Here is a 12,699-nt window from a genome sequence, read left to right as displayed (position 1 = left end):
CTGTCCTAATATTTGCAATCCAAGGTTGAGGACAATGCTTGAATGATACTCCTGAGCGGTAAAAAGAAAGTCCCATGTAACTCAAAAGGGATAGGAAAGACATAAAGGTCCATGCAATCATACATTTCATGCAATTTCATCTCTTTGGAGCATTCTGTCCAAACATCTCATACAGGTTCTCTATGCTTCCCATTTTACATCAGTTGTGATGGCAGTAGATAGCTTCATTGCTCTTGAGTTCCAGTGGCTTTGTGAATCCATCTGTTTCCCAGAATTAGTCTATATCATATAGATGAACTTCTGTAGCTTTTGAAATAATAGGGAATAGAATCCCATATTGTGCTATCTTTTCCAGGAGTTCATCAGCCTCCAAAGTTTTGGACTTTGGAGGAACTCTCAAAATACTTACCAAGTGGTTGCCACTGTATATATCGATTTTGATTTTTTTATCAACTGAAGCCTCAAGAATGTCATCCAGCAACCGTCTATCAAAGAAGTATAGTGTAAACCCTCTGATGCCATTTGTTGAAGCTATGGCAGTATTGAGGTTTTGAGCAGCCAAAGCTGGAATTCCTTTCAGTTGTTTTCCTCTTCTTGGTCCTCATTTTCAGTGTGTGTGTTGTGGGGAGGAGAGGAGGGGGGGGAGAGTGGGAAAACATAATATATTTGATAAATTTAAATTTAAATGCTAGATTTGTTCAATTTTATATGTAATTTAAAATCTAAATTGAATATTTTAAAATATGAAAATTCAATTTATAAATGTTAATATTTTAAAAATATAAAATAAAATAAACCAATAGAAAATGTTAAAGTTAATAGCAATTTAGTTTAATTAAAATAATATTTGATATATGACATGTTATGTTTTAAATATGTATTACTAAAACTAAAAAATTATAATAGTTAAAGTTTATAAACAAAGAAAAATGTTAACAAAATAAAATAATAGATCACAATTAAAGATTAAACTTTAAATTTAAAAAGAAATAATATAATACACCAAGATAATATGGCATTTGAACATATACTTAATAAACGTAAGAAAGAGGAGGTTAAATTTTTTTCACTAGTTCGCTTGTTCATGGATCGTGGAAGCTGAGAGAAAAGGCAGACGGGAAACTTGTGCAAAACTGCCAGTCACAGATGACATGATAAAACAGCCTGTGCAAAAACAGCAATGCATGCTGTGCACATCACACAGCATCTTCTCATGCATCCGCTTCTGCAGGCATCAGCTTCCACACCCAGGGCTAGGCGATCGCATTGGTAACTAAGTCAAAACCATTACAATTGCTGACTGCCACATAAATAATTATTTGTCTTTGGTAGGCCTGATAATAACTGTCGTTGGGTCAACAATGTCGCATGAAAATCAAACTCTTGAACCCCAAATTTGTTGTTTCAAAGAAGTGTCAATGCCTCGGCATTATACTGAGTCCCAAAATTTTCTTAAACCCACTTGAAAAGTTGTTCAGGCACGGATTTTACCCTACGAACTTCACCGTAGATTTTTGGAGGTGTGGGGACTGTATGGGAGATTAGACATCAAAGGAGAATTTCACATGATGACTGACATACTGCAAGATATGCCACTTCAAGGTTTTTTCTGAGGCCAATCTAATATTGCCAAATTTTCATTTTGATGGCATGTCATTCCTCTTAAAAGATGATTTGTCCGCAATTACACCTTGCTACATTAATGTACTTTCACTAGTATCTTAAACCTGTTTCTAAACATGACATTATTAATTAAGGAGAATTTATAAGAGAAACAAATCCACATTGCTTGCCAGGACTGCAACTTGATGTAGCCAGAGATTCTGAGAAATGCTCAGACCTGAGTTCTAGATTGTTTCTGCTATAGTCGTTGTCAATTCTGAAAAGTACTCTACCCTGTCCATTCATTCTCTTTTTCTTCTCGATAAAGAAAACTATCACGACTCAAGAAATTACAAAGACATTGAATATCTCATATTAAATCACAAATCTCTGGAATTCTTCTTCATTGAACACTTCACACATCTTGCAAAAATGACATTCTTTGTCCACAGAATTTGCCATGTAGAATGGTAGTTTCAATTGAAATATACAAAGATTATGGAAATTTTAAAAATTTGGCTAATTTTCAAGAGTGGGCAAGCAGTGTCCAAATTGAGTAGTTTAGTAAAATGGTTGCAATATACATTATCCTATGCAGAGAGTGGGAGACATTGGTATTTGATAACTGATTTGGATGCCTGATTTAGAGGGTGAAAATGCAATATAAACAAGCCCTAAGACGGGAGTAAGTGTGTATTATTTAATATTTAGGTAAGAGTGAACAAAAAAAAAACTCTTTGCAAGTGTTGAAGGATTGAAGATAGAGGAGAATGAAGGAATATATATAATCTCTGTTTTGAAGATAATATAAATTTTGGTCATTCTTCTTGGTGGAGTTTTTTCTTGAAAAGGTTTCTTCATGTAAACATTATGAGTGTTCAATTCTTCTGTTCCAAATGTTTTCGAGTTACCCATCTATTTTCTTGCAATCTCAATTTGATAATGCATTGGATAAAATAGTAAAATCTAATTTATGGTTGAAATCATATTTCCATTGTAGAGTTGTTCAGTTTCATTTCTGTGTTCACTTTCTGAATCATTTCTTGTACTCTAGGTATGGGAAACATTTCATTGTCATGCTGTCTTCAACAAAACATGGCTTCAAACCCCAGCATAGTCTTTTTCCAGGAATATCTTTGTACACTTTACAGTCCAATTTGTGCCCATCTAAATCCCTTCTATGCAAGGCCTTATTATCTTGTCCAAACAGCATCTTCAATTGTGTTGTCAACTCAAAGATGGTCTTCAATGCTATTTTCCATTATCTAATTTAAGAATACTTCGCACATATAGCTTAAGATGAATGCTTGGCTTGACTTGTTTATTATGTAAACTAACATTTTGTTTTGTGATATGATTTTGGGATTTGGCTGTTTTGGTTTAAGCATTGACCCACATTTATTGAGTAGTGGTTCAAACTTCACGGCAGCCAATCTCTCATGAGCATTAATGGTTAAGTGATCTTGGTTATGGGCAAATTATATGGTTAAGCACACTTGAGCATCACCTAAATGCAGTGAATTTGTAGTGAATGATTAATGCCTGTGAGAGAGTTTATTGTGAATCAGCACTAACGAAATATGGTGCATGCAGATTGACTTAAAATCAAGCCAACTGAGTTCCAAAATTTTCATTGCAAATATTTCAATTCATTGTGGTAATAATGCTTGGATGAAAATATTTTGTTTTGGGCTTATGGGTTTCAACTTTTGCAGATGACAAGTAGATATGGGGCAGGCTATATTATGGGATATACATTATACATAGTGGCAAAGTGAATCAAATCAGAGTAAATATGATGGAACCATAGTAACACGGGGACGCATCCCCCCTCTTTTTGCCCCACGTCCCAGAGACTTGGATGCACCGGGGACTTGGGGACTCTGTTCCTCGTCCCCCAGCGGCACCACCAGATTCTGCCACCTCCGCCGAGGATGGGGGATGTCTTGGTGTTGATTATTTACCGATTTGACTATTTATGTTCGATGTTCCAATTCAATCCAATGTTCAAGTATTTACTCTTTTACATCTTTATATCTTATATTGCAATACATCTTTTCATAACTAGCATTTTAAGTACTATATGTATAGTATACACAACCCCCTCCAAGTCCCTCGGAAACTTGTCCCCTTGTTCCCCAAGGCAGTGTAACTATGGATGGAACAATATGACATACACAGTAGTAATGTGAATCAAATTATGGGGATGAATTGAAGAGAGGTGGAGTTGAATTCATATGAAAGATTATGTATGATTGACTATTTTAGAATTGCACATTTTGAAAGAAGACAGATTATCACTTGAGATGAGGTATTTTATGATTTTATATATACATAATGCCTTAGTTATGCTCCTTATGGCCCATGGCTCTTAATGTAATGTATTTTAGAGTTATGTACTGCTCTGCATTATTCATCAACAGAACATAGACTATGTTCTTTAAATTTCTAGAATAACAGGAAGTGATATTTGTTTTTTCAATAAAATTTACCTTGCTCAATAACTATAAATTGTAATCTATATCAAGTTATCAACCATTGTGTTGTTTCTTAATAGTAAAAACTAACAGAATAATTTCCACAGGCTCAAAGGATTATCAGTCTCTGTGGTTGGGAGCCAAGGGTGCTTCCTTACTTTGTTGATTGTGAGGATTACTCGAGTGAGTTTGTCAAAGATGCAAACCCTGGAGAAGCATCTCCACTCCTGTCTCATGCTCATAGTCCTAGTGTTCTTCTTCGTTCCAGGTCTCGAGCAAATGAGGTGGGAGAATCACCAAAAACCAAATCTCCCGGCTTTCAGGAAGTGCCTGACCCAGCTTCAGTTGTTTTTGATTGTTCTCTTTGTGGAGCTAGTGTGGGAATGTGGGCTTTCTCTACAATTTATCGGCCTTTGCAGTTTACATATGGCTCTGTTGAAGCACAAAACTTTTGCGAAAAACAGAATGAGACTGGAATATGTGGTTTAAGTGCAGCTAGTTGCATTGGTGGAATTTCTACCAGTGAAGGCAAAGGCAAAGAATACCAGGATGATATCGGTGAAGGTATGACTAGCAACTGTCAGAAGAATGCCTCAGATGAACGAGTTTTAGATTTGAGTCTCACAATAGCTGGGGGCCTTCCACCAACTAAACAAAAGAGCAGTTCACTGCTTCCCTTGCCTTCTGTTACACAGTTTAAAGCTGGCTTTCCTTCTGGCAGTGAAGTTGGTGAGAGGGTTACATCCACTGAATCACACAAGGCTCAGGGAAAAATAAAAGTTACAAAACAACATGGTAACTCTGTGAACAGCGTAAGAGACATTACAGAAAGCATAAATATTGACAGAGAAAGAATTGACATTGCAGGATCATCAAAGCGTAAGAGAATAGAAGGAAAGAGATCTGAAAGAGTCAATGATACAGATGGCAACACTAGAAACAAACGAAAGCGTGATGGAGCCATCATTGGTCAAAGGTGTGTTCAGGAACTTGGCAGCAGTGAATACCATGGATTTTCGTCTGTAAATGCAGTTGATACATGTTACCATGACAGGAAGGAAAATTCTACAGATAGTGTTGATAATATTCCTCACTATTCGTACAAGAGTGATGAAGGCATTGAGGAAGGCACGGGAACAAATATTGCAAGTACAGGTAGAATAGGTGGTACCAGTGTGGGCATGAGTGTTAATGCTACTCAGATTGATGCTCATGGTGAAGTTTGTGGAAATGATATTTCGGTGAATAGAGCTGAGAGTAGAGCAGCTGAATCTGAAGTTCTGGTGGAAACTGCAAGAAGTGTACAAGGAAGTGAGATTGCTTCCAGGGGAGACAAACCACACAATGTCAGTATTTGTGAAGACAGTCAACATGCTTTACTAGTAGATCAAGCTCTGGCAGACATTACCTCAAGCAAAGACTCTTTAGCTAATCGTATAGGCATGGAGTACCAAGTTGGAGGTGAGAGATCTGAAGTGTATGAACCTACAGAGGTAGGTGAAAAGCAGGAGAAATCTAATTTTGTGATGCCTGGACCCCACAACTGCGCAAAGATTGACGATATAGTCATTTCCAACTCAGGTAATTCAATATTTCTAGAATAAAAATTAATGAATGGTATAAGCATATGGTGATGATTGAAAGAAGATTGAATTTAAGAGTTTTCTGTCTTCATTTTTTCTTGAAAATTGTTTTATAAGCTTCTGTAATTTGCAAATTAATAATGAAATCAAAATATTTGTTAGTTCAATTGACCTTCTATTAGTATTTAGAATGATGTAAGTTTAAGGCTAATTAAGTAGTTCTGATATTCTTCATAAGCAAGATTTTCGGCGATGTGGTGTTTTAATTTTAAAATTTAAATTTGAAAAAATGATATTTGCATTCTAGATGCTTTTTTTGCCTTTTAGAATCTGGATTTGCCAGTTTTACTTTTGTGATATTGGAGGTTATGTCTTACATTTGAGTTCTTTGTTTTTTTCAATTTAAGAGTTCATGTTATTGTAAAGTTTCTGCTTAATCCTTGTCTCTGAATCAGACTTTTAATCCAGTCTTATTTGCTGAGAATAGTCTTCTAAAATTCTGAGTATTGATGAAGTTAGTGCTTATTATGATGCAGATCCAATACTGAATATTTAACCTTTTATTGTAAGGGAGTATCTCAGATATAAATCGCAGAATGTAAATACTTAGAGGAGCAGACTGATGCAACTGTTTGTCCTTTAATCTGCCTACAACCTACTAATATATCCTTCCTAAAGGGTATGTCCCTTAAAGGGACATAACCCTTCCTAAATAAGCACTAATCAAACTCCTTCCTATTCGGCGATTCATGGAAGACATAACTAACAACACTTAACTAACTATTTATTAGTTTAGTTAAACATTATGCTCTTGTTTCCTGAGAAGTCGCCAGCCCTTAGAGTTATATATAAAATGCTAATTTAGAGATATATTATACTGAGAAGAAGAATTACGGTCTGTAGCATCAAACCTGTAGGTTATAGGTTAATATTCTTAACAGTTATTAGAAGAGTTTTCTTTGCATGTTTAACTTGTTGGGGAAGATTTAGAAGATGTTCTTTATAGGCTATAAAAGGAGAAAGGAGATGATGAAACTGTGTTTATGTCAAGAAATGAACACCAGTGGGATTCAAAAGGCATTTTATAATAAAATATGCACAAGCATTTGTTCTGTGTAAAGGTAGCCATGTTTTTCAAGTTTTAGAGCCCCAATTTTTCAGATTTAATGACTAAAATTGCATCTCAGAGAGCCAATTGGTGTGGATTCAATAGCCCCAATAAGAGTTGGGAGATACGTTTTGACAGTTACTGGAGCTTTGATTTCACATTTTCTTATCAGGTTTTTTTAGACTCGTAGCAGGATATAATCCTGTTGGTTCATGATTCGTGGAAATATAGAGGCCATCCCACTGTTTTATAGAGGTTAAGATCCAAATTTTATTACTAAAATTTTCAGCCTTTAAATCAATTACGAGAAAAGTATAATACGGTTGCAGAATTCAAGCACCATATTTAGATTCAGTAGTTGAAAAAATGGGAAACCTCTGCACCCTCAGACACATTCAATAGGTGGAGCACAAGACCTCATTATTGTTGTGTGAAATCAGGAGTGTTCAGATTGTTCCCAAGAGTTGTCAGAAATTTACAAACACCACTGGGGGGGGGGGGGGTGGGTGCGAGAGGGAATTCAGTGGTTTAAAATACTTTTAAAAATTTGAAACAATTACAAGTTATAAAAATTTAACACGAGAAAGATAGTTAATGAATAACAAAGTGACAATATTTTAACGTGGAAAACCCCTTAGGGTAAAAAATCACTTTGAATCTGAAACTTTATTGGCCTCTTGGGCAAATCTTTTAGAGCTACAACTCTGGGAAGCACCAACATCCTATTTTAGAAACACCAATTTCAAGGAACACCAATCCCTTACACCTGAAGCACCAACTTCATGAATACAAGAAGCACCAACTTCAAAAATGAACAAGTGAGATATAAAATTAGAGGATCATCTCTATTACAACACAAATCATGAATCGCTAGTTTCAACTTCTTGTTGAAAACACAATGCAGGATATACTTCTATTCTCCTCAAAACATCCAATATCAAAATATATTTTCTTTTTCCATTAAACGATCTGATCAAATACTGATACAAATGAATGAAGTAGCAATATATAACCCTTCTTGTACCTTTGATAAATTTCTTCAATAAAAATCAAATCACAAATATGAAAATAGAAACATAAAGCATTACCCTCTTCTTTGCTGTTAAAAATCTGCCTGCAAACTGTTCGGTATACAAGGATTTCCACACCAATTCTGCAACTTCTATCAAAACCACTTGTTGGATGTTTTAGAGTAATGTATCTTCTACTTATAAACCAAGAAAGTCGAAATTTTGGAGGCAGTTACATACCCCAAACTTCCATTAGACCAAAACTGCTCAAAACTGTCAAAACTGTCATAACAATTTGGTACCTATTTCTAATATACAGACTTTTTCTCTTTCCACACGTGTTATACAAAAATTAACAAAGACCCATTTTAGCTAACTCTGAGACCTTTCTAAAAAGGTATGATAGTTGGGGTCTATCTGATAAAAAAGCTTGTCAACTTTCTAATAGACCAAAACTATTTTTTTAGATCCGTTTTCAAAAACTATGTGAACATTAACATGTTCCCTTATGAAATGATAACGAACATCAATGTGCTTGGTGCGTGAATGCATGACTGGATTCTTAGAAATACTGATTGCACTTTGATTATCACAATAGATAGGAACTGGTTTAGACACTATTACTTTCATAGCTGATCAAGTTTGAACCATCCAAAGAACCTATTGACAACAAGAACATGCGGCTATATATTCAGCCTCTGCAGTAGAAAGTGTAGTAGATTCTTGCTTTTTACTATGCCAACACACTAGCCTGTTACCCAAGAAAAATGTTGCTCCTGAAGTACTTTTTCTTTCATCTAGACAACCTACCCAATCTGAGTCAATGTAAGCAACAAATCTGAAATCATGATGTTTACGATACCAAATCCCATAATCCAAAGTACCCTGAATATATTTGAAAATTCTTTTAACTACTATAACATGAGATTCTTTAGGTGAAGATTGAAATCTTGCAACCAAACATACAACATGCATGATATCAGGCCTTGAAGCTGTGAGATATAGTAAACTACCAATCATAGATCTATAAGTAGTTTGATCAACATCAAGAGATTAATTATTTTTAGTAAGTTTACATCCTGTTATCATTGGTGTTTCCATAGGCTTACAATCTTCCATTTGAAATTTCTTTAACATTTCTTTTGCATACATAGTTTGGGATAAGAATATACCATTTTCCAACTGAGAAATTTGCAACCCAAGAAAATAGGATAGTTCCCCAAGCATGGACATTTCAAATTCAGATTGCATAAGCTTTGAAAAACCTTGACTTAAAGCATCATAATTGGATCCAAATACTATATCATCAACATAAATAAGAACAATGAGAACATCATTGCATGTACCATATATGTACAAATTGCTATCAGCACCACCTCTTCTGAAGCCATTTTTGATAAGATACTAATCCAACCTAGAATACCAAGCCCTTGAAGCTTGTTTCAAACCATAAAGAGCCTTTCTTAACCTGTAGGCATGATTAGGATAGTCTTTGTTCTCAAATCCTTCAGGTTGATCCATATAAACCTCTTCATCCAGATAACCATTAAGAAATGTCGTTTTAACATCCATTTGGTATATTTTAAAGCCCTTGAAAGTTGAATATGCAAGAGAGATTCTTATTGCTTCAATTCTAGCCATTGGTGCAAAAGTTTCATCAAAGTCCACACCTTCTATTTGTGCATAACCCTTACAAACCAATCTAGCCTTGTTCCTTGATATCTTTCCATTTTCATCAAGTTTATCTCTAATGACCCATTTAGCACCTATTACATTTTTATCTTTAGGTCTAGGCACTAATTCCCAAGTTCTATTTTTTTCAATTTGACATAGTTCTTCTTTCATAGCATTAACCCAAAACTCATCCACACTAGCTTCTTTATATGATTTAGGTTCAATTTGAGATAACAAACAGAGATTAGCACATTCACTAGATGTAGTTCTTGTTCTCGTTTGAATACTTGCATGTTTATCCCCTATAATCTGTTCTTGAGGATGATACTTCTTCAATCTTGTTCCTATAGCCTTTGTACTTGTGGGTTTTGGTGTTTCTATTTGATCTTTTATCTCTTCTTCAGCTTCAACAACTTTATTATCTACTTCCTTCAAGTCTTTATCACTGTCTTGTAGGAAAGTATTATCCATTTTTATTTCCTTTTTATCTTGCATTTCCTTTTTATCCTACACTACTTCATCCACTTTCACATGTATAGTTTCAACAAGTTTATTCAACCTTTTATTAACACATTTGTAAGCTTTACTTTGAGAAGAGTATCCTAAAAAGATTTCTTCATCACATCTTGAATCAAAGCTTCCTATTTTATCATCAGAATTCTTAATGAAGCATCTACTTCCAAAAATTCTAAAATGCTTAACAGATGCAGGATGCCCATACCATAACTCATAAGTAGTGTACTTAGTTTTTACTCTTAGTTGTGCCCTGTTTAAAATATATACTGCTGTTTGAACTGCTTCTTTCCAATACCTGTTTGGTACTTTAGATTCATCTAACATAGTCCTTGCCATTTCTTTCACTGTTTGGTTCTTTCTCTCAACAACTCCATTTTGTTGAGGGGTCTTGGATGCTGCATATTGTCTTTTGATGCCATGGTTTTTACAATAATCAACAAATTCATCTGAAGTAAACTCAACAGATTATCTGATCGTAAGCATTTAATCTTCATGTCTGATTCATTTTCAACCATTTTTCTGAAAATCTTGAACTTGTTAAATGCCTTTGATATATGCTTTAAGAATGTTACCCATGTCATTCTTGTATAATCATCTATAAAAAGCATGAAATACTTTTCACAATTTAATGACATTGTCTTTGTAGGACCACATAAATCAGTATGTACTAATTGCAATGGTTTAGAAGCAAAATATTCTTTTGAAGGAAAAAATGCCTTTGTTTGTTTACCATGTTTACACCCTTCACAAATAACATTCTCTAGCTTACTTATATATGGCATACCTCTTACTTTCTGATGCTTACTTACTTTTACCAAGTTGTCAAAATTCAAGTGCCCAAGCCTTTTGTGTCATAACCAACTTTCATTCACCTGTCCCATAAGACAAACATCTTCATGATTGTTAGTATTTGTGATATCTTTTAAATTGTACACATTCCCTTTAGATCTTTTACCTGATGCAACCAATTGTTCAGATTTTAATTTGATTTGGCAGCCATGGTCATCAAAAACAACTTCATGTCCATGATCACAAATTTGACTAACACTTAGAAGATTGTACTTTAATCTATCAACATAATACACATCATGAATGGACATTTTGTCACTAAGCATCAAAGAATCTAAACCTTTAATTTGCCTTGAAGAATCATCACCAAAACTAACATTGCCACCTTTGTAGTTAATCAATTTGTCAAACTTCGTTCTATCTCTTGTCATGTGTTTAGAACAACCACTATCAATTATCCAAAAGTCTTTTTCTTCAGAATGTAGAGCCATTTGAACAAACATAGACTTATTAATCTTAGGCCTCCATATCTTAGTCATTTTAGTATCAAATTTTTTTATCAACTTGTAGACTAGCATAAGATTGATCATTTTAAATTGACTTAGTATTGCAATTACTCATAACATGACCAAAGAGATTGAATTTGTAACATCTTAGACTATTCATTTTAGGAAAGGAATAACCAAAATGAAACTTTGGATACCTTCTTGACATGTATCTACAATTACTTATTCTATGTCCATATTGATGACACATGAAGCAATACCTATCAAAGAAAGAAGTGAACTTGGTTAAGTATCTTTTACCCATGAATGAAGTGCTTGATGTAACCTAATTTTTATCATTAGAAATCTGATTAAAATTTGCATTTTTACCTGCATTTGATGTAGTAGCATTCTGATTTGTATCCTTACTTTCAGATTTAAATATCTCGAATAAAGATTTATCTTTCTTGTCACTAGAACATTGTTCAAGTTCAAAACCAATTCCTGTTAGATCATCAGTTCTTCTTTGTTTCCTTAGCATATCATCCAAAGTAGTGTTCTCATATTTTTTAGTGTTCTCATATTTTTTCTAACTTTCTTCTATATGATACTACTTCATTCATTAACCTTGTACATTTCCGATCTTTAGAACTTAACTCTTCCTTAGTGACAAAGACAATTCTCTTTTGTTCCTCAACTTGTAATTTCAATTCGATAACTTGTTGATTTAAGTCCTTAGTTTTTTTTTCAAAATTCTCTTTTTCTTTTAAGTTCCTTGATCTTTTTAAGTGCATAAAGAAATTCACATTCTAAATCAGCCTCAACAAGTTCAACATCATCATCACTATTTGATTCTTGACAAGTAGTTTCTATAGCCATGAATGAAACTTCATTTTCATCACACTCAAAACTACTAGAGTCACTATCTGATACATCAGCAATCAAACTCTTCTTCTTAATGAACTTCTTTTTGTTATAGAATTTCTTTTTTTACTTGATTTCTCTTTCTCATCATCTACTTCATCGTGACTATTATAAGGACATTTAGATGCAAAGTGTCCTATTTTACCACAATTAAAGCATTTGAAAGGAAGTTTACCTTTGTATTTACCTGCTCCTTTATTTAATTTTTTTGATAAATGCGCTTCAAGAACATCAAGATCTTTTGATTCTAAAGAGACTTGCTTCACTTTCTTTTCCACCTTGAATGCTGCTTCTTTGCTTGTGGATTCCTGTTTGCCAAACTTTCTCATTTCATAAGCTACAAGTGCTCCATGAATATCTTCCATTGTATACTTGTTAATATCTCTAGTTTCTTCTATAGAACATATCTTAGAATCAAATTTATCAGGAAGAGATCTCAAAACTTTCTTTACAACATCAATATCACCATTTTTTTCACCAAGTCCTCTTATGCCATTTACAGTTTCATCTATCTTAAGGAGATAGTCTTCT

General features: G+C 34.1%; 1 protein-coding gene across 1 annotated transcript in view; it reads left to right on the top strand.

The window, feature by feature from the left end:
- Positions 1-12,699, top strand: part of LOC149575044 (C3HC zinc finger-like protein) — a 69,322-nt gene that overhangs the window by 52,879 nt on the left and 3,744 nt on the right. The window contains exon 5 of the mRNA XM_089814909.1: positions 4,187-5,660. Within this exon, the coding sequence (XP_089671035.1) occupies positions 4,187-5,660 (1,474 nt within the window). The remainder of the gene's footprint in view (positions 1-4,186; positions 5,661-12,699) is intronic.

This window comes from Cupressus sempervirens, chromosome 2, assembly GCF_028749045.1.
Source record: "Cupressus sempervirens isolate cs-2001-9-10 chromosome 2, ASM2874904v1, whole genome shotgun sequence".
Lineage (NCBI taxonomy): Eukaryota > Viridiplantae > Streptophyta > Pinopsida > Cupressales > Cupressaceae > Cupressus > Cupressus sempervirens.
Note: the sequence above shows the minus strand (reverse complement) of the source record. Positions and strands in the feature narration are given on the sequence as shown.